Source organism: Callospermophilus lateralis, chromosome 8, assembly GCF_048772815.1.
Source record: "Callospermophilus lateralis isolate mCalLat2 chromosome 8, mCalLat2.hap1, whole genome shotgun sequence".
Taxonomy (NCBI): domain Eukaryota; kingdom Metazoa; phylum Chordata; class Mammalia; order Rodentia; family Sciuridae; genus Callospermophilus; species Callospermophilus lateralis.
In genome coordinates this window covers 137151973-137173821 of record NC_135312.1, presented here as the reverse complement: position 1 = coordinate 137173821, position 21849 = coordinate 137151973, and the positions used below count along the sequence as shown (strand labels likewise).

The window sequence follows — 21849 nt, the reverse complement described above, 5'->3', positions numbered from 1 at the left end:
CATACCTGTAAATGTTCTGCACGAGCATTTTGTGACTTGTGTGTCGACTGGCTATATGCTACTGAAAACCACCACATGCACGGACTTCAGTTTTGTAGTTTGGGATCTTCAGGAAATATGCTGTCTCCAAGAAATGCCTAACACTATAGCCAGGGCAAATGGCAGCCCCGGTTAAGACACTGACACTCTGCTATGGAGACAGGGTCCATCCTCAAGTTTCCGCTTCTACTGAAGCTAATGGTCCATAAAGAGAGTGATGGGAGGGGAGGGGATGGGGAGATAGGAAGTCGGTCGAATGAAACAGACATTATTATTACTGTGCATGTGACTGCATGACCAATGTGATTCTGCAGCCTGTGCACTCAGAAAAATGAGATATTATACCCCATCTGATTCAAATGTATGATATGTCAAGGTCATTGTACCAAGGTCATTAATTAGTGTAACTAATTAAAACAAAACAAAACAAAACAGAAAGGCACCTTTCCTCTGGGCAGCTCGGCGGCCCCCTCATCTGGCCTTTCTGTCTCCCGCGTTGGTGGAGCATTTCATCCCGCTGTTGGAGGCGGCTCCCCGCTGCCCACCCTTCTCCCTCTTGGGTGGAAGAGGCTGCTTTGCTTTGAAACCCAGCGGGCAACAAGCGCAGAGGGGCCGGGCGCTCGGAGTGTCCGGCGTCCAGCCCGCGCGCTGGGCGGTGCGGAGTCGCGGCGGGGGCCCCTCTGCGCCGGGCGGGGGCCGGGCGGGTCGCGCGCCTGCGTGTCCGCGCGCGCCCGGAGCCGCCCCGAGCCGAGCCCACTGCGGCTGCTGGGCGGCGTTCGCGGCGGCCACCCGAGCGGGACAGCGCGGCGGCCCGAGGCTGGGGACTCGCGGCCGCGCGCCGCCGGACGGGAGGCTGGGGGGCCGCGGCCGGGGCGCCGAGCGGGTCGGGGGCCGGGGCCGGGGCCGGGGCCGGGGCGCGGCGGCTCCGGCGGCCCGGGCGGCCCGGAGGGACCCCGGCGGGGCCATGGCAGCCGGCAGCATCACCACGCTGCCCGCACGGCCCGAGGACGGCGGCGGCGGCGCCTTCCCGCCCGGCCACTTCAAGGACCCCAAGCGGCTCTACTGCAAAAACGGAGGCTTCTTCCTGCGCATCCACCCCGACGGCAGAGTGGACGGGGTCCGGGAGAAGAGCGACCCCCACAGTGAGTGCCGTCCCGTCCCGGCCCCTGTCCCCGTCCCCGTCCAGGGCGCCCTCCCTGCCCGCGCCCCGCGCCCTCCCCTCTCCCACCTCCTGGGACGCGTGGCTTCTTTCCGAGCTGCCGGGCTGCAAGTTCCCCGAGTGGACGGTCCCCCTGCGCCGAGCCGCGGGCGCCCCTCCCCTCGCGGGCCCTGGTGGCGTCGCGATGCCGGAGGCAGGCGGAGAGGAGATCCGCGCTGGGGGAGCCGGCCGCGTCCCCATGGAGGGACTGCCTCCTTTCGGGTGCCTGCGGGGGTCCCAGGGTCCGAGGCCCGAGGGACTGGGGCAGGATTAAGTGCTCTTCATTGGGAAAATACCTTTCCCACATCCTGCGGTTACCTTCCGACTCAGGGAGACGCGAGGCGTCTGGCACAGTACCCCCCGCCCCGCGCAGGTTCCTTTCCCCTCTGATGAACGTTGGAAGAGCCCGAGCGAAAAGAGAGAAAAATGATTCCGGACTTTGTTCATGGAGTGCGACAGACCTTTTATTCAATAACGAACAGACGTGCACAGCCCTAGCGTCAGCACTTAACCGCTGAGCAGGTCCTTCTCCTTGGAGTGCTGCTCATCTACCCTTGCCTAGGTTCGAGGATGAAATGAGAATTACACTTCTGCTTTCTGGGAAAAGGATCTTTTTGTGCGTATAGTAATAACATTGGCCTGATCAGTGGTCGTCGAACTCTCGGGTGCATGGGGAATCACCAGGAGGGTTTGCTATAAGGCCATTGCTGGACCCCACCCCCGGGAATTCCACTTTGGAGCCAGGGTCGAACACCTTCATTACCAAGTTCCAGGCAGTGCTGATCTGGGCACTGCCTGGAACTTGGAGGGCCTCTGGTCTAAGAGAAAGTAGAAAGAAAAGGGCATAGTTTACAACCCTCGGGATCTGAAGTGAGAGAGAAGAGACTGGAATCTGTTTTAAACAGCCCTCTGCAAATAGGTAAAAGATCTGTTTCCAGGCGCTGCGTCCTGGCATTCCTTCCTTTATGGGTTCCAGAGAAGAGCAGCAAGGTCCCCAGCCCCCTCGCCCAGCAGCCCTGCCTTTATCTTGGGATGCTCAGGGCATTCCACTGACTCAGGAAGGAGGGGAAGGAAGAAGAGAAAGATGACCATCAAACAGGAATGGGAAAAGCACTTGAAGATTTGCTGTCTTTTCTTTATAATTAAGTTTTTAAACTCATAAGAAACCAAAATCGTGGTGGCATGATGTTTCAGTATATGTGCAATAAAAATTGTGTAATGTTTAAATCAAGTCAAACATTTCTACCTCTCAAACCCCTGCCATTTCTTTATGGTAAAAATTTCCAAAATCCTCTCTTATAGCTTTGTGAAATGTGCAACACATTGCTGTCTTCTCTCATTACTACTGTATCGCTACTGTGCAACAGCACACCAGAATCTCTTGCTTCTATGAAACTATAAATTAGTATTAGTTGGGTATTTATTGCTTCCAAAATAGCAACCAGTAGAAGATGAAGGTCATCAATTTTTTTTCCTGACATAATTTAAACAGCTGAATCACTATTCAGTAAAACTGAAGCTGCTTGTCACTTCATATAGAGGTTAGCACTGCTCCGTTCCGTACTTGAGCAACCAGTTACCTTTGTTTTAAGCTTTCTCTGAAATTGTTGGACTGGCTCAGCTGATGGGCAAAGTTGTCTCAGTTTTATTCTTTTCTAGTATCTGTTGCTTAAGAAGCATGTTTCATGATTAAAGAACAGCAGAATTCCTCATTATTGGGGATTCACTTGATACTCTTTTTTTTTCTTTGAGAGAGAGAATTTTTCAATATTTATTTTTTAGTTCTCGGCGAACACAATATCTTTATTTTATTTTTATGTGGTGCTGAGGATCGAACCTAGTGCCCCGCGCATGTCAGGCAAGCGTGCTACCGCTTGAGCCACATCCCCAGCCCGATACTCTTTTTAATACTCTGTTATTATCTAGAGTACTTTGGATACTCTGCTGCATTGTTTTTTCTTTGAAGCTCTTTTCTTTCTTTCTTTTTTTAAGAGAGAGAGAGAGAGAGAGAATTTTTTAATATTTATTTTTTTTTTAGTTTTCGGCAGACACAACATCTTTGTTTGTATGTGGTGCTGAGGATCTAACCCGGGCCGTACGCATGCCAGGCGAGTGCGCTACCACTTGAGCCACATCCCCAGCCCCTGAAGCTCTTTTCTTTACAGTAAAACGACATACATACTGTGAGTAGGGGCAGTCTGAACTGCATACCACATTATCACCCTTGGGAAAACAGCCATCCAGGTTTTCTTCCCAACTGTGGCTTGGCTTTTCATTTGCACTTTAACTGTGGTTCCTGAATGGGGTGTGGGGATCGTGGGGTGATGATTTTGCCCCCCAGGGTACATTCAGCAATGCTTGGAGAAGTCTGTAGTTGCTGTAACCTGGAAGGGGTGCCCCTGGAGTACTGTTGACCCTCCTGCATGCACAGGATAGTTCCAGCAAAAAAAAAAAAAAATGGCCTCACCCAAATATCATGGCCCATTCTTCAAGAGTGTTTTGTCTCATTGATCTGAAAACCTGTCATTCGGAGATTTATTCCTTTGACATGACACTTTCTGCCCAGATCTTCTAAAATGCAAATGGCCGAGTTCAACCATTTTTGAACTTGAAGTATGAGTGCAGTTCTTACCCCAGGGCAGAGCAGGAGTGGAGTTTGGACAGGGTTTCTTCGAAGACTGTGGTGTAAATGGTGGGTGCCTGGTGGGAGCGGGTGTGGGGCAGGGAAACTGAAAGCAGAGATAGGAGGAGAGGACCCAATACACACATGTCCTCCTGCTCCGTGTTGCTGAAATCAGTTGGAGTCACTCTGGGTATTTCCATTTCCTGGCTGGTCCCATCGCCCTGCAGCGCTCTTCATTTGACTGAGCCTTGATAGAAGCAGAGGTCAAAGGGCTGCAGAGTCCAGCATGTGTGCTGCCCTTGGCTGTCCTGGTGGCTGCTGGATCTCAGTAGGTCCCCGCTCTAGCCATGGGTGTGTAGTGTACTGGGTGTGCTCTGAAGCTGCGAAGCTGGCGGCAAACACGGGAGAGAACATTTGATCCCAAGTAGCACGTCCATCCTGTGCTGCAGCAGTGGGTGAATGTATGCTGCCTATGCACATGTTAGCGTACGATTTATTCCAGATGTTCTCCTAGAGGCCAAAACCGAGGCAGTCAGAAGGGCTACATCTGCCCTGGGCTTCTCCCAGGAGGTGACTGCCTGCTGTTCACACTTCTCTGCTTCCTGGCACCGGAGGACATCAAGGCTTGGAGAGACCCAGGGCCTACCCCTCCTGCCTGGGGAAGGGGTGGGGTCCTGGGTGGCCAGTCCCTTCTCTTTGACACTGTACGTGCTCCAGGAAACACAGTTCATAACATCACAGGACGTGAAACTCAAAGGGAGCTCCAGACCCCCAGCTCACCTGGAGATTGAGTTCAGGAGGGGTCCCTTGTCTGAGACCCCCTATGGATTCACCTCCTGCCCACTTCTTGCCCACCTGGTCCTGGACCTCTGGTCCTGCCTCCCTACCCTCCTGCTCCCCTCCTTCAGTCAGAGCATCCCTGCGCCGTTGGTGGGGCTTCCGCCCTTTCTGGGTGCTGCACTGCCCAGCCCTTGGGAGTTTCTGCTAGCTCAAGGTTCTTCCAGTTCTGTCGGGACTTTGGGCAAAGCCACCTTACCTTCTCATATGGCCCCTGTGTCGGCGGGACCCTTGGTTTAAGGACACTCGCCCTCACCTTCCTTGGTGATCTCTAGGTGATCCCCTTAGTTTGCCTTAATGAAGATGATGTTTACTGAATACTGTTTGTAGGTAGTCAACAAATGAAGTCAGAGTCTAATAGCGTATTTAATGCTGGAAATCACGTAATCGGTCCAGCAACTAAAGGACAATTCATGAGTCACAGATGTTACCACACCTTGGAGTCTTTAAGACGGTTCTGTGCCAAGTGACTTCAGCCCAGGGAAGGCAGCGGCCCTCATGACATGCCCTGAGGGCTCTTGCTGGTGGTTATAAAATAGCCATTATGTAAGAGACCTCCACAGTGCTGGGCTGTCGTCTGAGATCCCCGTTTTGATTTATGATGCTGTTTTACTCTGATGGCCATACTTTTAAAGTTTTAATTTGAAAATAAAATGTTTCAGCTGTAAGAAACAAAACAACCATTCTTTATGCATTATAAGCAAAAACTGCCTGTGTGTACTTATCATTCTGAGAAACTACAGTCAGCGATGCTAACAAAGGCCATTTAAGGTATCACTTGTTGCCACCGCTGTTCCCAAGTGCAGGAGGCTCGTCCACAGTGTGGCAGCATGTGTGCCCTAGTGTTTGTGTGTCTTTCCTGACCAGCATTCTGGATTTTCCAGACACCCCTCCTGAGCCCCTTGGTGTGTAGCACATGTCTGTGAGGGGGCGGGGCTGGAGGAGATGGAGGGGGTAGGGAAAGCCAGCAGTTGGGCACCCTCTCACCTCCTTGGCATTTGCCATTCCTAAAAGTGTCCTGTGAGTTATTTTTGAGCTTGCCGTTTTCTGCATTCCAAGGTCAGGGGTCTGCTCTTCTATTATTGTCAGCAGTAGTACGTCATCACCGCTTGGGTTTTGGCAAAATAGTGGGACTGATACTTGTCAGCAGAGTGTTGCTAGGAAAGGCCATTGTGTGCCGGGACCTTTGGGCTTCCCTGGAATAACCCCTGTTAGGCCAGCTTTTTTGAATCCTTTCCTGTTAAACTTTCTCTGTAATAACTTAGGCCAGGGAGACCCTGTCAGCTAGGCCACTTGCAGGCACAGGAACTTGAGGAGATGAACTCACAGTGGTGACTCCCAGAAACGCCCTCCAGGGAGCCCTTGACTGTGGTTCTCGGGGCCAGCCTGGCCCTATCCTGAACCCCTGTTGGATGGGTTTAGTTGGAGAGACTTGGAGAGCCTGGTGGCAACAGGCAGCTGGTACTCAGCATTCAACTTGTGTGTAATCCTCTGTCACCCTTCGTGACCAGTGTCACCTTCACACTTACCATTTATAGACCTCTGGAATGGCTGTGTGCGTGGTAGGTGTATTTCTTTATGGTTTAGATGTGGTGTCCTCCAAAAGCTCACGTGTGAGACAATGCAAGAAGGTTTGGAGGAGAAATGACTGAGTTACAGGAGCCTCAACCCAGTCAGTGAACTGACCCTGGTGGGATGAACTGCGTGGTACCTGGAGGAGGTGGCATTGGGGGTGTGGCTTTGGGGGATGTAGTTTGTATCTGGAGAGTGGAATTTCTCTCTCTTGCTTCTGATCTCATGTGAGCCGCTTCCCTCCACCACATGCTCTGCCTCACCCCAAGCCCCAGGGAGTGGAGCCGGCCTTCCGTCGACTGAGACCTCTGAAACTGTGAGCCTCAAATAAACTCTTCCTCCCCTACAGTTGTTCTGGTCAGGTCTTTTAGTCATAGCAGTGAAAAAGCTGTCTAAACAATTTCCAAAGGGTTTTTGATGTCTCCAAGTTAACTTCTAAGTTGAATTTGCTGATAGAATTTTGAAATGAAAGGTTCACAGGTGTTCAAGATACTTTAGAGGTAAAATAAAACGAGGTTATATGAATATTAAATGTTATATTCCAGGTATAGCTGAACTGTTGAAAGTAATGATCCCATTTTAATTTATAATTAAGCTACATGTTAATTTATAATGAAAATTTACAATTAAAGAATAACAAATCAGCCCAGAAAGAAGTGTTTCTTTTTTGAAGGATTGTGGGAACAGTGCTACCCAGGCTGGTCCTGTGAGTGGACTGTTCTCTGTCATGATTGGCACTGTGAGAAGATTCTGGTACCTTAGGGTAGGAGCTGCCGCTCCTCCTTGTGAACAGGTACCGTAGAGGGCTCTGGGCTCGCCGCGGGAACCCGTGATGGAAACTGCCCTGTGGACCTTCCAGCTGCCCCTGGGCCACGCTGTGTGGACTGCGGTGAGGCTGCTCCATCTCTCCACACAGGGACGTGTCCACTCAGACCCTGGGACAGTCTCTTACTGAAGAGTTGGGTATAACAAAGTTATATTCTCAGAGCCTTTGGGAACCCTAGAGCTGGCTGTTGGCGTTACTTAGGATGACCTGTAGGAAGAATGTCATTTTTCAGGAAAGATTGCTTAGAACTCTGTCAGGATTTCTGGTTTCTCTGAGAAGTGCTCAGGGTTGTCGTCCTGCCGAGTGACGGCCTCAGGTATGCCGCACACGCTCCATTCTTTTGTGGATTTGATTCTGGAATCCTGTGTTTCCGCTTCTCTCTCATTCTCTCCCTCCCTCCCTCCCTTCCTCCCTTCCCTCCCTCCCTTCCTTCCTCCTTCCCTCCCTCCCTCCCTCCCTCCCTCCCTTCTTCCCTCCCTCCCTCTCTCCCTTCTTCCCTCCTTCCCTCCCTTCTTCCTCCTTCCCTTCCTCCCTCTCTCCCTCCCTCCTTCCCTTCCTCCCTCTCTCCCTCCCTCCCTCCCTCCTTCCCTCCCTCCTTCCCTCCCTCCCTCCCTCCCTTCTTCCCTCCCTCCCTCTCTCCCTTCTTCCCTCCCTCCCTCTCTCCCTTCTTCCCTCCCTCCCTCCCCTCCCTCCCTACTTCCCTCCCTCCCTCCCTTCTTCCCTCCCTCCCTCTCTCCCTACTTCCCTCCCTCCCTTCCTTCCTTCCTTCCCTCCTTCTTCAGCTCTCTCTCTCTTTCCCCACTCCGGTTGAGGCCTTCTCGGAGAGCTGTGGTCTGCTGGTGCAGCTCCATGGCTTCCCATTTGTCCCTTCCTGGCCGTGCCGGCTCTGCTCAGCTGCCTGGTGACTCCCTGTGTCCGCTGCCCCTCGCCGGGTGGGTTCTCCTGCGTCTCCTCTTTCTTCTGGTCTGTGCTCTCCAGCCCCCAGGGAGAGCTGCTCTTGCTTCTGTAACATTCTCACAGTTCTGCAGCAGAACATTGCTTGTCTGTCTGTCCTGGTCCCTCTCTGCCTCCTGCTGCCCCAAGGACAGGCTCACCGCCACGGCTGCAGTGTGACTGGGTAAAGCACTACCTCGCGCCGTTCCTCAGCTGGAGCCCCGTCCTGGCGGCCTTCCACGGGCCAGGAAGTCATTCTTCTGGGCGCCCAGAGTGGTTGGAGGCTGGTTTCCTCTTCGTGGGTGCCGTCTCCCCGTCCAGGGCTCCTGGCCCTCGTGACTGTCCCTGGCCTCACTCTCCGGCCTAGGCCCTGACCGCACCTAGCTGGCCTTCCTTCTCCAGGGCCACCTTCTCAGCCCGGCTTCCGCTGTTCCCTGTCCACACCCCAGAGCCAGCTGTGCTTTCCTGTGCTCTCCACCGATTCACGGGCCTCTCCTGGTGACCCTGCTTTTGGGAAACCCTTTTCCTCACCCCTCCCTCTCTCCCCTCCTTCCTTTCTCTCCTGGGCTTTCTTCTTGGAGCTTCTGCTACCTTCCCAGGGAGAAGCGAGGTTCTCTTTGCTTCCCCACAGAGCCTGAACCTCTGCCACCGAGTGTCTCTGAAGCTGGACCACGGGGTGAGCGCTCGGTAGGCGAGGCCCGCTCAGAGTCCCGTGTCCACGTGCACCCAGTGGCCGCAGAAGCTGTTGTGTCCACGTGCACCAGGCACTGAGCCAGGCTCTCCTCTCTGGCCTTCCCTTCGTGGCCTTGCCCCCTCTTGGCCTTTCACCAGACTGACCCCCGAGCCAGGGCCCTGTGTCCCCTGCTTTCCCCTCATCCTGGGCCGGTTCCTTTCCATGTGCTGTCTAAGCTTCTGACACCTACTGGGTGATCAGTTTCATGTCCCTGGTTGTTTTGGGAAATTCCTGGCTGGAATTTTTTACAGAAGGTTCAGACACGATCAGCAGAAGCTCTTTGCTCCCTTTTCTGCTCTGAGGGTCTGGGGCTGAGGATGCTCCCAGGTGCCCTTGGCTCAGTGCTGAACACAGGAGGCCCGTGGGGAGGTTCAGTCCACATTTGCTGAGTGAGCCGGACTTGACGTAAGTTGGCGCGGGTCCTGGTGACATGGAGTACCGTGTGGCAGCCGCGTGGTGGCCCTGGGGTGTGTTGCAGACACCTTCGTGGTACTCCAGGGAAGCAGCAGAGGTGAACACGCTCCTTGGTTAGGGTTGCTGTGTTGTGGCCACTGTTATGAAGCTGTTGAACAGTCTGTCAGTGTCTGTAGCCAGTACTGATGAGCGGTTCCAGGCTGATTACTGTCCCCTAGGTGAGGAAGGCAGGCCTGGGGACGGACACCTCATCCTAGGTCATTCTGCCTCAGGTCTCGCACCCGTGAATCATCCACAAATTAACAGAGAGCTGTCTGGCTTCCTTGTTAGCACCCTTCTCCACGTGGGCAGGGGCACAGACCAGTTAACACTCACCCCCCTCCAGAGCCGAAGTCACCGGGACAATCTGCAGGACCCATCCGGTGGAGAGTGTAGGGCCCAGTGAGTCAGGCTTTGTGATGTGATGTCTGCAGGGCTGGGTGGGAGCCGAGGCTGGATGTCTGTTCTATGCTGAATCATTTTGCAAATAGAAAACAATTCATAGGTGTTAGTGGTCCTTACGTAAATGAGGAACAGAGGAGTGAGAGAGTCAGGTACCCACCTTACAAGTTACTTTGGGAAGCCTATCACTTGACAAGCAGATGTGTTTTGAATTAGAGGTAGAATCAATCTTGCCACTACCATATAAATCCCATATATGCTGCGTGTAATCCTTGGAACCCGTCACTTGCTACATCCCTTCTTTATGTATTCTTCTTTTCCTATTAATTTTCCCTCTTCTTGCCTAGTTTCATTTTGATTCTGCCAAACATCATCTCATGGGCTTCTCATGATTTTTCTGGACTCGGCGTGTGTGTGTGTGTGTGTGTGTGTGTGTGTGTGTGCGTGCGCGCGTGCACGTGTGTGTATGCTGGGAAGTGTCATTTGCTCACTGGGTGAATGACTTCTTGGATTGGATGGGGACTCCAGCGGAGAGGTCCCTTTGACCTTGGAGTCCTGGCTCTGGGTGGTGGCTCTCTCCTTCCCACTATATCCCACTCTTGTGCTACTTTTCATCTTAGAAACAAGTTTGCAGAGCTTTCGTCTGAGTCATATTTAACCTTTAGTCTCTGAACCTAGGACTTACACCTTTATTTTCTTGACTTCTCTGGGGGAGTAAAGCATATAAAAGTTAAGTGAAAGAGAAATATTCTGTTTGGAGCATGTTTCTAAGTTTTGGAAGTTCTTTACTTGTTTTTGCCTTTCTCTCAACTCCGTAACTTTGTGGAGAGGATATAATTCATGTGAGACCAGCAGGAGAGTCTTGCTGTCGGGGAGTGATAAGTGCATTGAGACAGAGAAGCCACATTCAGCAGAGATGGGATTAAAATGTAATGAGGTACAGAGACGCCCCGCTGAGGTAGTGGGCTTAGGGTTTTGATGGAGTGTTTCAGGGACAACTCAGCCCAACATCATCAGTCAACTGGACATTGTTCTTCACCAGAGTAATCATTCAGGTACCTTGTCCCACATGGTTCTTCCCCAAGATCCTGTTGATCATGTCGCGCGTCTCCTCGAAAGTGCTGCTGAGCTGAAAGCCTCCGAGCCCTGTGCGCCTGTTCCCCACGGCTTACAGGGGAGGCCCTGCAAGGTCACAGAGCAGGAGGCCGACCAGCAGGTGGGTGGCCGTGGCTGAGGTCAAAGGTGGGAGGTGGGTGTTGTCTGCTACACCCGACTATTACATTCCCACCAAGGTCAGAAGCCACGTGATGTGGCCTCTGGCTTCTCTAGGTGTGGCTCAGCCTGAGTTCCTATGTCCAGCACTTAAAAATGTAAGTGCTATCTAGTGTCTCTTAATAATTGGAAGTGTGCTTTCCATCTAAAAGATAAGAAATGAAGAGAAAACGGTGGTGTCCAGTGGTCATCATGGTCTAATAGCATTTTTAACAAGCAGTTGACCCAGCCATCTAATTAGCGTCAAAAAGCTGTGCCCAGGTTCATTGTGAATCGGTTTCTGCAGACCAACCGCCACCCAATTCTAACAGCAAAGCAGCTAACATCCCTGTGTGGTGGGAGAGTTTCCTTAACTAATTACATTCCGTTTTGCACCTCGACTGGTTTTTCTTGGAAGACACTGCAGAAGGTTACATTTCTCGAGGTTAGATATTCTCTGAGTGTTTTCATGAAACTAAAAAAAAAATAATAAAGGGGATGTCTGTCTGGTTGCACCTACTTCGCATATTTCCCAGACCGAAATTGTTTTTGGCCATGACAGGGGGTGCAGGGCCACGGAGCTCTTCTGTGGTGGGCTCTGCAGAGCCGTGCTGTACGCGGGGCATTGCTTCCAAAGGCGGGTGAGGCTTCCCGTCAGGTGCCTCCTGTTCTGAAGGGAGCTGAGCACCCCGTCCTGCTCTCGAGGTGACTCCTTCCATGGCAGGAGCGTGAGGTGATCCCACAGAAGCCTGCCTCAGGCCCTGTGTGGGGAGCTCCCGCCAGGAGACACAGACATGCCTCAGGCTTCCATGTTCCCCCAGACACAGAGGCCAAGTGGTGGGTATCAGGGTGTTTTTCCAAAGAGGAGATACAGAGCGTTTTAGCAGATTCCCAGTCGTGGTACAGAGCATGTCAAGGATAATATCACCAGATACACCTGTGAGTGCACTTAGCAGACTGTGTTCACCTGAGCCTGGGGCTGATGGTGACTTCCTGAGAGACATCTACAGGGGACTGGCCGCTGTTAATTACAAGAGTTGTCTGTGGGGCAGGGTGGGAGGAGGCGCTGCAGATGTTCCCCAGCCTGGGGCAGCTGTGGCCGAGGGCAGTCCATCATACCGTTCACCGAGTGCTGAAATGTCCCTGCGCCCAGGAGTCTGCACCATCACTGTAAGTCATTAAAAATATGTGACTAATGAGACGAGACGGTTAAGGCAGCTGTGTGTCTTGGACAGTGTCACACGGGGGCTCCTTGGAGAAGTGGCTCAGGAACCAAGCCAGGACCCGCCTGTGTTCCTCAGAGGTCAGCACATGTCCACCTTTGGTCTCTGGGAAAGTGGGTATTGCTCCTGTGGCCTGCTCCAGACCGTCACCCTCACCACCCTCCTGGCTCACAGTATTCAACCAGCATTTCTGTTTGCCTTTCTTAGAAGCCATTTTTAAAGTCTTGCCTTGGTGTATTGTCGATATCTGTAACTCACCTTACATATTATTTGGGACCCAATCGGCTATGCCTCAATAACAATGATGTGCTAATGGACCTGTTACTTCACCCAGGAGGTGCCCGCACTGTGTTATGCACCGTGCTAGGTGCTGGGGATGAAAAGCCAGGACGATAAGGCCCTGCCCCTCAGGGGCCGTGGTCTGCAGGACATAAGTCGGCCAGGCCACAGAGTCGAGGCCCGACTGCTCGCAGTGTGTCCTGGGGACTCTGACAGAGCACAGCAGGCAGGCTTCAAGCTGGGGCACCACCAAACAGCCCTGGAGGCCAGGTGTGTGCCAGGCAGGGCGGGAGAGGGCAGGAAGGCCCGGAGACAGGGCTGTGTCACGCCTGTGCTGGGAACCGCAAGAAGTCCAAGTAGCTCGAGTGGGGGGTTGTGGTGAGCGGGGCAAGGCCAGCCCGTCAGGCGGGTCTCAGTGACGGTGGCTCCTGTGCTGGATGGCTTGGTGTTTATCCAGGGACTGGCAGGGAGGTCTTAATCAGGGAAGGAGGGAGTCAGACCGGGCCTTCGTGCAGTCACTCGGGCAGGTATGAGGGATAGAGTGCAGGGTGGGGGGCAGGCAGTGGAGTGAGGGAATCCTGCAGCTGCCCAGCTGAGAGATGTGTCGTGAGACCACTGCCCAGTGCAGACTGAGGGTGTCCCTGCAGGAGAGCCAAAGAGGGTCTACTTTGTCAAGGGAAAAAAGGAAATTGTCGGATGGTACTGGAGAAGTACCCCTAGACCGCATGGGAAGAGCACTTGTGCCAGGCTGTAACCCGAGGGCAGGGCCTGGGGGAGAGGGAGGCACCCTGTGCTGCTCCCCCGTGTGTGACTGTGGGGAGGGGTGCAGTTGGCTCTCACCGGAGCAGGGCAGGAGGGAGCAGAGGTTGGAGACTAGGCTCTGGGAAAGGAGATGGGGCAGTCAGAGGTCCTGTCTTGGGAGGGCAGAGCTGTGGGGGGCCCTCTGCTCTGGCCCCGGCTGAGTGTCCACCTGTGGACTTGGAGCCTGCTGTGGCAGTGGCAGCCCAGGCTCCCAGTGCCAGGAGCCCACCTTCACCTGCCTGGGCTGACTTCCTCTTATGTCCCCCTCAGAGGAACAGGCCTGGGTGGACTCGGCCCAGCTGCCCAGTACAGCCCTGGGGATGGCCGTCAGGGCTCGGAGGCACAGCTCTGCACTGTGCATTCCAAGGCAGGCACCCCAAAATCTAAACCCAAGCATATCGGGTTCTGAGGTTAGGGAATCACAGCCGTGTTCCCTCCTGTGCTGTTGGGACAATGACGGGGAGAGGCAGGAGGGGACGGGACCAGAACATGAGGGTGGCTCAAGCCTCTCCAAAGGCAGGAGCCCAGAGGGAACCAGGCTGTAGGAGCATTCAAGTGTCCCTGGGGACCGGGGTCCACCCGGCACAGTGCCCCCTGCAGGTCAGCCTGGCTCTGGAGTCCTGTCGCAGGGACGGTCCTGCAGTGTGGGAAGCTGTCTCCCGGGGCGGATGGCCTGATGCCGCAGCAGCTGCTGGGCTCAGCACAGCTGCTTCATCTCGGCTTTCCAGAGAAGCAGGACCCGCAGAGGCGCTCAGTCAGCCGAGGGCTGAAGGGAGCCTCGGGTAAGAAACTGGCTGTCTGGCTACCTGAGACCTAGGGAAGCGCTGCTGTTGTGGGTCAAGGCCAGAGGCTCCTGAGGTCAGACCCCCTCACCCCCTTGTGCAGAGGGCCAGCCTTTTGTTCCCTTTTGTTGAAGAAATGATATTTATTATGGAGGCCAATCTGATTAACTCTCAAGTTAGTGAATGAAAATGTAAATGTCATTACAAACACCCCTAGGGGCTGGGGCTCTTGCCTGGCACGTGTGAGGCACTGGGTTCAATTCTCAGCACCGTCTATAAATAAATAAAATAAAGGTCTATCAACAACAACAACAAAAACAAACCACAACTGCACCCCTAGACAGACATCCAGAGGAACTTCTAAACAGGTGTCTGGCACCGTGGCCGCACAGTGATACACAGTGTTAAGCATCACAAGGCCCTGTCAGCAGGACATGGGGACTGGCCTGAGTGTCCCAGGGAAAGTGAGCCCTGGCGTGGTGTGCTGGCCGCCTCCCGCGACTGTGACCCATCCCTGAGGTCATCGACTTCTCAGGAGAATGATGGATGTTACCCAGTTTTGAGGGTTCAGGTGTGATTGGTGATGGGTGATCCCATTGCTCTCGGGTCTGGGCAGCAGCACATCCTGGTGGGGAGCCACTGGGGTTCCCTCCCCCTTCAGGAGCGCAACCCGTGACCTAGGACTCCCACGCCCCAACTCCTGCAGGCTCCTCCTCTAGTAGCACCAGAGGCTTGGGGCCCAGCTTCACCGACTGAGCCCCTCTGGTGCCCAGCACTCAGGGTAGGTTTGCTCTGCTCTGCGGAGGCCCTCGAGCTGCTCCGCCTTCCTGGCTGGGGCTTGGAGACCTGGAGTCCAACTTCCTGCCTCTGGCTTCTCTTTCCCTCATTGTGTGTGCATTAGCCTTACTTCTTCAGATTTCTGAGAACAAAACTGCCATCCTTTTCCAGAGAATTCCCAAGAAAATCACGGCGATGCTTAGCCCGGGGCCGTGTCTCAGGCTGCTGGTGTCCGTGTTCTGGAGATCTGTGGTCACAGCCGGGAATGTCATGCAGCCCCTGGTCTCTGTCGGCCCTGGCCTGCCCACATTACAGAGTGGCCTGCTGCAGATGCCCATTTCTGAAGATCCGGGCACTGTGGTCAGCGAGTTAGCACAGTTGCCGGGGCTTCTAGAAGTCTGTGCCTGGAGGTGTCTGCTTTTGGCACAGCAACCTCCTGCTCTGCGCAGAACATGGCCAGCAGGGCTCGCAGCAGAGGAAGAGGCACTTTTGCCTGAGGGCATCTGGCCTCACGGGAAATCCAGTAAAACAGAAGAGCCAGAGGGATTTTGGGTGCTGGTTTTGCAGGGTGGCTGGGCTGCAGGAGAGTGGTGGGTTGTGGGGCAGCAGGAGCAGGCAGCTCAGCGCATTGTGGTCTCCCTTACCTGTACCCTGGGCAGTCTCATCACCCTGAAGGGGGCAAGTGGCTTTTTTAAAATGTCCGTAGGGGCATCCCTGTTTGGAAGCTGAGGGCCGTGCCAGAACCCCACCAAGTGCACAGATTTCAGCGAGTCAGCGTTGTAGCAACATGACATAAAGTGACGTGCTCGCATTGCTGGCTCAGTGCTACAGAAGGACAGACCTGGTCCGCTAGGAGATGAGCTTGGCGTGGTTAGACAGGGCGAGGGGTAAGATTCAGTCTACTCTCATTTATCCTTAGTTACATCCCTATTCAACTTTAGGGGTAGGAATTGGAGGGACTTCATGTTTGTGCTCCTCTTTTTCCTTCCTTTCTCTTTTCTGTGGCTCTGGGGATGGAACCAGGACCCTGTGCCTGCTAGGCAAGTGCTCTGCCACCGAGCGACCCCAGCCGCGGGTGCTTCGTGGGATGGGAGGGGAAGCTTTGAGCTGTGTGGCTGTGGGGTGGCCGGCCTTCAGAGAGGAGGGGAGGAAGCCGTGAGCCTGTGCCCAGGGCTGCTGGTCACGTGCGGGGGCCCTGAGCAGCACCAAGAAGCCAGACGGAGCGTGGACCCAGAATCGTGGCATCGGAAGGCCTGCGGGGAAGCAGGAGACCTGAGTGGAACCCGCAGTTTAGACGGATGAGAGCGTGAGCCCAGGACCTGTGGATGAGTGAGCGGGTCAGGACCGGCCAAGTCGGCGAGGCTGGAGGGGTGGCCGCTCGACGGAGGTGGCAGGCCAGGTTGCAGGGCTGGAGGAAGCCGGGTCTTGGAGGCTGGGTTGTCAGCAGGTCTTTGACAGGAACCTTGAAGGTTTTCAGGCTGACAGTGAGAGGTGGGGGTGCCAACGGTGCGTGACGGTGACCAACTGGTGGGGTGCCAACAAGGAGGAGGAAGAGGACGCCATGCTCAGCCTGAGGGAGGCAGAGTGTCACAGGTAGTAGAAAGGAGCGGTTGGAGAAAGGCCAGCCCAGGGCTTCCTGTCCCCAGGGCACAGGTGGCTACACGTAGGAGTCGGCTGGACCCCTGTGCGGGGCTCGCGCTGGCCTTGTGTGGCTGGTGGCATCAGCAGCCTTGGGGGTGGGTGCTGCAGGGAGGGGAGGGATGTTGGTGCTGGAACCGGTGGTCGATCCAATTCCAGGGGCGGAGGCCCAGCTGTCCAGGTGGAAGACGAGCTGGGTCCTCAGGCAGCTTCCCTTCTGTGCACGTCACCAGTACCCCAGAGGCAGGAGGCAGAAGAGGTCACAGGACACTCCTGGGTCGTGGGGCGTTTCGGGTCCTAGAGCAGTCTAGCTGGGCGGCTCTCTCCCCGTTGGGTTGGGTGTCAGCCCAAGTACAAGGACTTGGTGTAAGTGCTCTCCAGACTCCTCCAAAATAACGCCTGCCTGGCACAAGCCGTTGAGGTGACCGTTTGTTTTCCTCTTATGTAGCCTGGGGCACCTTTTGAAAGAAGCAGAAGACAAAAATCAAGTTGGGGAGCAGGCAGGGAAAGGAAGTAGGAAGCAGAAGACAGAAAGAAGAGAGAAAAAACCCCAAACCAAACCAAGAACAGGCAGTGGCTTCAACTGCTGCAGCAGCTCCTGTTCAGACCGCGGGGACTGGCCACCGTGGGCGGGAACTGGCCACCGTGGTCATGCCTGCTCCAAGTCTGAGGAGGAGGGGTGAGGAGCAGCAGGACTGGTTTTCATGGACCAGGGCAGGAAACACAGGGGGTAGCTGTGGTTTTTAGGCTCCTCTTTTGGGATGGAAGTGTAAGTTCTGGGCCAGATGCTCTTTGCTTTACTACTGTTACCCGTTTGTGACACTAAGAAAAGCTTTGTAGCCCTTGACTCGGTCTTTTTATCATGAAGAATGAGAGGGCAGTGTAAGAGGGCTGCCTTTGGGAAGGGGAGCCTCTTGTCCTGGGTGCCCTCCTCCAGCCCCCACCCCTGGTCCACAGCCAATTCTTGGGTCATAGCATAACTTTTACTTTTCTTTGGGACACGCTTTCTTTGCTTGAAAATTGTCAACTTTTGTAGCGCTGGGAACTGAATCAAGGGCCTAGTGCATGTTGGGTGAGCGCTCTTCTCCACCCAGCTACATCCCCAGTCCTGATGGTTCTTTTTTAAAACACATTTAACAATTTTTAATTGACAGACAGTGGCACATATTCACGGAGCACATCGTGACATTTCAGTGCAAGTAGACAATGCGTGCTGATCAATCAGATCTGGGTTGGCATATCTATCCCCTCAAATGCCGATCATTTCTCTGTAGTAGGAACATTCAGATTTTGGAATTGATTGATTGTTGTGGTCATCTCCTGTGCTGTAGAATAAGAGGGCTCTTCCTCCCACCCCGCTGGGCTCCACCCAGTGACTCCCCAGGCTCTGGGACTCATTGTCCTGCTCCCTGCTTCTGTGAGACCAGCTTCTTAGCTTTCACGTGTGAGAACATGCACTATTGTCTTTCTGTGCCTGTCTGACTTCCCTGACACAGTGTCCTCCATTTCATCCATTTTGCAGAGATAGTATTTTTTTCCTTTTTTATTGTTTTTTAAAAATTTTTAAATTTCCTTTCTCTGAATACAGTAGACTTTCTTTTTTTTTTTTTTTTTTTTTTTGGTACTGGTGATTAAACTCAAGGGCACTCGACACTGAACCACACCCCCAGCCCTGTTTTGTATGTTATTTAGAGACAGGGTCTCACTGAGTTGCTTAGCACCTGCTGAGGTTGGCTTTGAACTAGCAATACTCCTGCCTCAGCCTCCCCAGGCGTGCCCCTCCGCATCCTGCTGGACTTTCTTTCCATCCCTCCATCAGCCACCTAAGTTGACTCCACCCTTGGCTGTTGTGAATGATGTGTGGTGGATGCAGGAATGCGGGGATCTCTCTGACGTGCTCACCTGATTTCCTGGGGACACATACCCAGTAATGTGATTGCTGAGCACCTGGGGTTCTACTTCGGTGGATTCGAGGAGCCTCCATACTGTGGCTCTGCCCCCACAGCTAGTGAGGTCAGGACACAGGGTTCAGCCTAGTTTCAACCTGCTGAGGCACGGCCATTGAGGTGGCTGGAGCCACGTGCTGCAGAGAGGCAGCGAGGCTCCGCTCCCAGCCAGAACAAGGGTCAGGACTGCTGATCGGATTCCAGCTTCCTGGATGTTAGCGGAAAACTCGAGGCTAGAGGATTTCTCAGGGCCAAGCTCTAAAGATTCTTGATTCAAATTCTGCCAGTAAGTCACAAAATCAGTTTTGGGGAAGGGCTGATAATGTCCTCAGAAGCAGACGTGGCTAATGAGTAGAGTGTGATCCAGCCAAGGGGGCTTTGTGTCAGAGCTGCCACTGGAGTTGATCTGAGCGTGTTCAGCAGCCCTCTCACCCTGCAGTGGAAAAACACCGGAGGAGGCTAGACGGTCAGCCACGAGTGGCTCTCGGAAGTAGGCTGCCGCAGAACTGAAGGACCGAGGTCGGACGGCACGCAGGAGCTGGCGTCTAGACAGGGCTGGAGCTGATCCCTTAGGGATGCGCTGGACACACACGTCCCACCTCAGTACTGGAGATGAAACTGGAACCTCGTGCAGGAGAGGCAGCTGCTCCATCCCTGAGCCACATCCCCAGTGTCCTTTATTTCTTATTTTGAGACAGGGTCTCACTAAGCTGCCTAGGCTGGCCTTGAATTCACAATCCTCCTGCCTTAGCCTCCTGAGTAAACTGGAATTATAGGCATGCGCCACACCTGTCTGAACAGCCATTCTGGAAATTAGAGAAGATGCAGAATCATACTGAAGGGGCTGTTCTTTGTGACCCCAGCCTCGGGCCCTCCTTTCGTCATGTGCGTCCCCAGCGCGCTCTTTCTTACAGTGCCCTCTCCCATCTGTGCAGGTTCCCAGAAGAGCCGGGTGGTGTCTCAGCTGTGTCTGGCTACTTCTGTGGTCTCAGGTCAATGCCTTTGTTTGTTTGGACACTAGTTCCCCCACTTACCAGTGGGAAGGCTGGCTGGCAGCAGCGACTGTCACAGGCCCTGCTATGCGTGGGGCCTGTGACACAGGCGGGATTTGGTGCACCCCGCACTTGGTAAGTCCTTGTCATACTGGGTTTGTCATCCCTACTGGGGATGGGACCCGGCCTTGCCCGTGTAGACAAGCACTCTCCTGCTGAGCATGGTCTGAGTGGCCAGGTCATTAGCTCCCCCTTCCCGGCAGCCGCACCTCTGGGGGAGGCCGCCTCTGCTCTCCTCCTGCTCATTCCTTTGATTCTGGGCGCAGCCGTGGGGCCTGTTTCTTGCTGGGAAGCCGCTGTTTCCAGCTTCCTCCCGTCGGGCCAGCATATGTCATGCAGCGGGTGTGGAGGAACTTTCCCTTCAAGGGCCTCAGAAGCTCTGGCGGAGGGCTGAGCTCTTGGCGGGCGGCGTGGTTTTCCACAGGGAGGCTGCAGGAAGGCTCGTCACCCACGGAGAGACGTGCTGCCGGGGCTATTTTCATGAGGGTCAAATAAAACTCTCTTGTCTTCAGCCTGCTTTGAAAGGTGTTTCCCTAATGATTTTACCAGTCAGACAGAATGACTGGGGGACAGACTGCGGAATAACTGGCACACTCGCAGCCTCCTTCCCCGCCCCGTGCCCGCCCAGCTCCCCCTTCCTGGGCACACACACGCGGCTCTGTTTTCTGTTCTGGAGCTGCCTGAATTGTGCGATTTCTGTGGATGAATGTGAGCCCTTCAATCCAGAAAGAAGTGCCAGGAACACAAACAGCTCAGCTAATTGGCACTCACCCCCAGGGAGGTGCGCGGCCAGCCAAGCGGGTTGCATTATCTGCACAGGGTACTTACTGAGCTTTGAGTAAGACCGCAGGCTCTCTCAAGTCTCCAAAAACATTTCAAAAAGGAAGAAAGATTTGCCAGGAAAAGGCTGGGATCAGGAGGTTCTCTTTCTCTTGGGCATGTTGGATCTGTGGCAAAAGTGCTTGCTTGAGGTGGCTTGTATTTTTGGTTGATCTTCTGAGTGGCTTATGATTTCAGGGTACTCTGGCCAGGTTAATGACCTTTGACCCAGGGATTTCTGACTGGCGACCCACAAGCTAAACACCAGTCATAGACATGTGCATGTGTGTGTGCGTGTATTATAAAGTTCACAGATCCTGGTTGGCAGCGAGTAGTGAATGCCCCATTAGTTTGGGGTGTGTGTTCTATAGCTTGACACCATCGCCTCTCTTCCTTATGGTTCTTAATTTCAACCACAAGCTGCTTTACTCATATATATTACCTCCCCACTTTTCAATTCATTTTAAAAGATTTTTTTTTTAAGAGAAGTTTTAGGTTATAGCAAAATTAAAAGAAAGATGTGGGGACTTCCCTTGTGTCCTGTGTCCCCACACACCCATTTTTTTTGGTAGCTCTTAATCCACAATTTAAAAGAATGATTATTAAACTAGAAGTAAAGATGTTGAGCAGGTTGACTGATTTTTAAAAAATTAAATTGATAAACCTGGCCAGATGTAGATTCACCCCGATGCCATTGTGAGAAATACAGACTCCACTCACCCTGCACCCACCCCCCCACTGCAACTCCTGGCACATCTGGAGTGCAGCCACAGCCAAGATGGGGACACGGCCGCCCCATCATCACGGGGAGTCCCCAGGTCCTTGCATAGCTGCACTCACTGCCCCAGCCCTCCTCTGGCCACCACCAGTCTGTTCTCCATTGGTAATTTCATGGACAACTTGTCTTTAGAAGCCATTTACAAACATTTATCCAACTGTTAGTTTCTGGGGGACAAAAGAGCATTTAGCCGACAGGGTTGGTGAGTCTGAGAGGCGGGGGCCAGCTGTGCACTTAGGAGTACTCAGCGTTGCTGGCACCAGGACTCTCGAGGGTCCTGGAATCCAGGGCACCCAGACATCAGTACTGCAGCTGTTCTTGCCAGAGGGGCCCCTGCCCAGGCTGATGGGATTTTCCTGCCTGCATCTGGTACCTCCACACAGCAGGCCAGGAAGGGCCCCGTGAAGAGCGTTTCTGGCTCTCCCAACACTGGGGTAGTCGGTTTGTGGCCCCTGGGAGCCGTGAGGAGTTGAGCAGATGCCACTGGGACAGTAAGCGCCTTTCTCTCTCCGAAGCCTTGAAGGCCCGTTCATTCCTGTGTGCTGTTCTGCTGTGACCTTGCAGGGCACCTGGCGCCTCTGGAATGCTCAGCCTCCGCTGGGCCATTGTCATTTCACCCAGGCAGCCTGCAGTTGGCAGGGTCAGGTCATCTCAGTCCACAGCTGCTCTGACCTGCATTTTAGGGCGTGAGGTGAGAAGGGCCAGAGGAGATATTGGAGGGAATTGGTATTTGTGGGTTTTATGACCCCCGGTGGCCCGCAGCAGCCCTGTTCTGGTGTAAATCAGCTGTATGTCTTGGAATCTTTATTGCATAAAACAAGTGGCATGTCTTAGAAATAAAGTAATTATGGGATGAGATTAGCTGTTTGAGATATTATATTGCACTT

General features: G+C 53.8%; 1 protein-coding gene across 1 annotated transcript in view; it reads left to right on the top strand.

Annotated features, from left to right (window-relative positions):
- The first annotated feature begins 956 nt into the window (after positions 1-956).
- The window catches only part of Fgf2 (fibroblast growth factor 2), a 44953-nt gene continuing 24060 nt past the window's right edge, over positions 957-21849 (top strand). Inside the window, exon 1 of the mRNA XM_076864382.2 lies at positions 957-1181. Coding sequence (XP_076720497.1) covers positions 1004-1181 — 178 coding nt within the window. The 5' untranslated portion in view covers positions 957-1003. The remainder of the gene's footprint in view (positions 1182-21849) is intronic.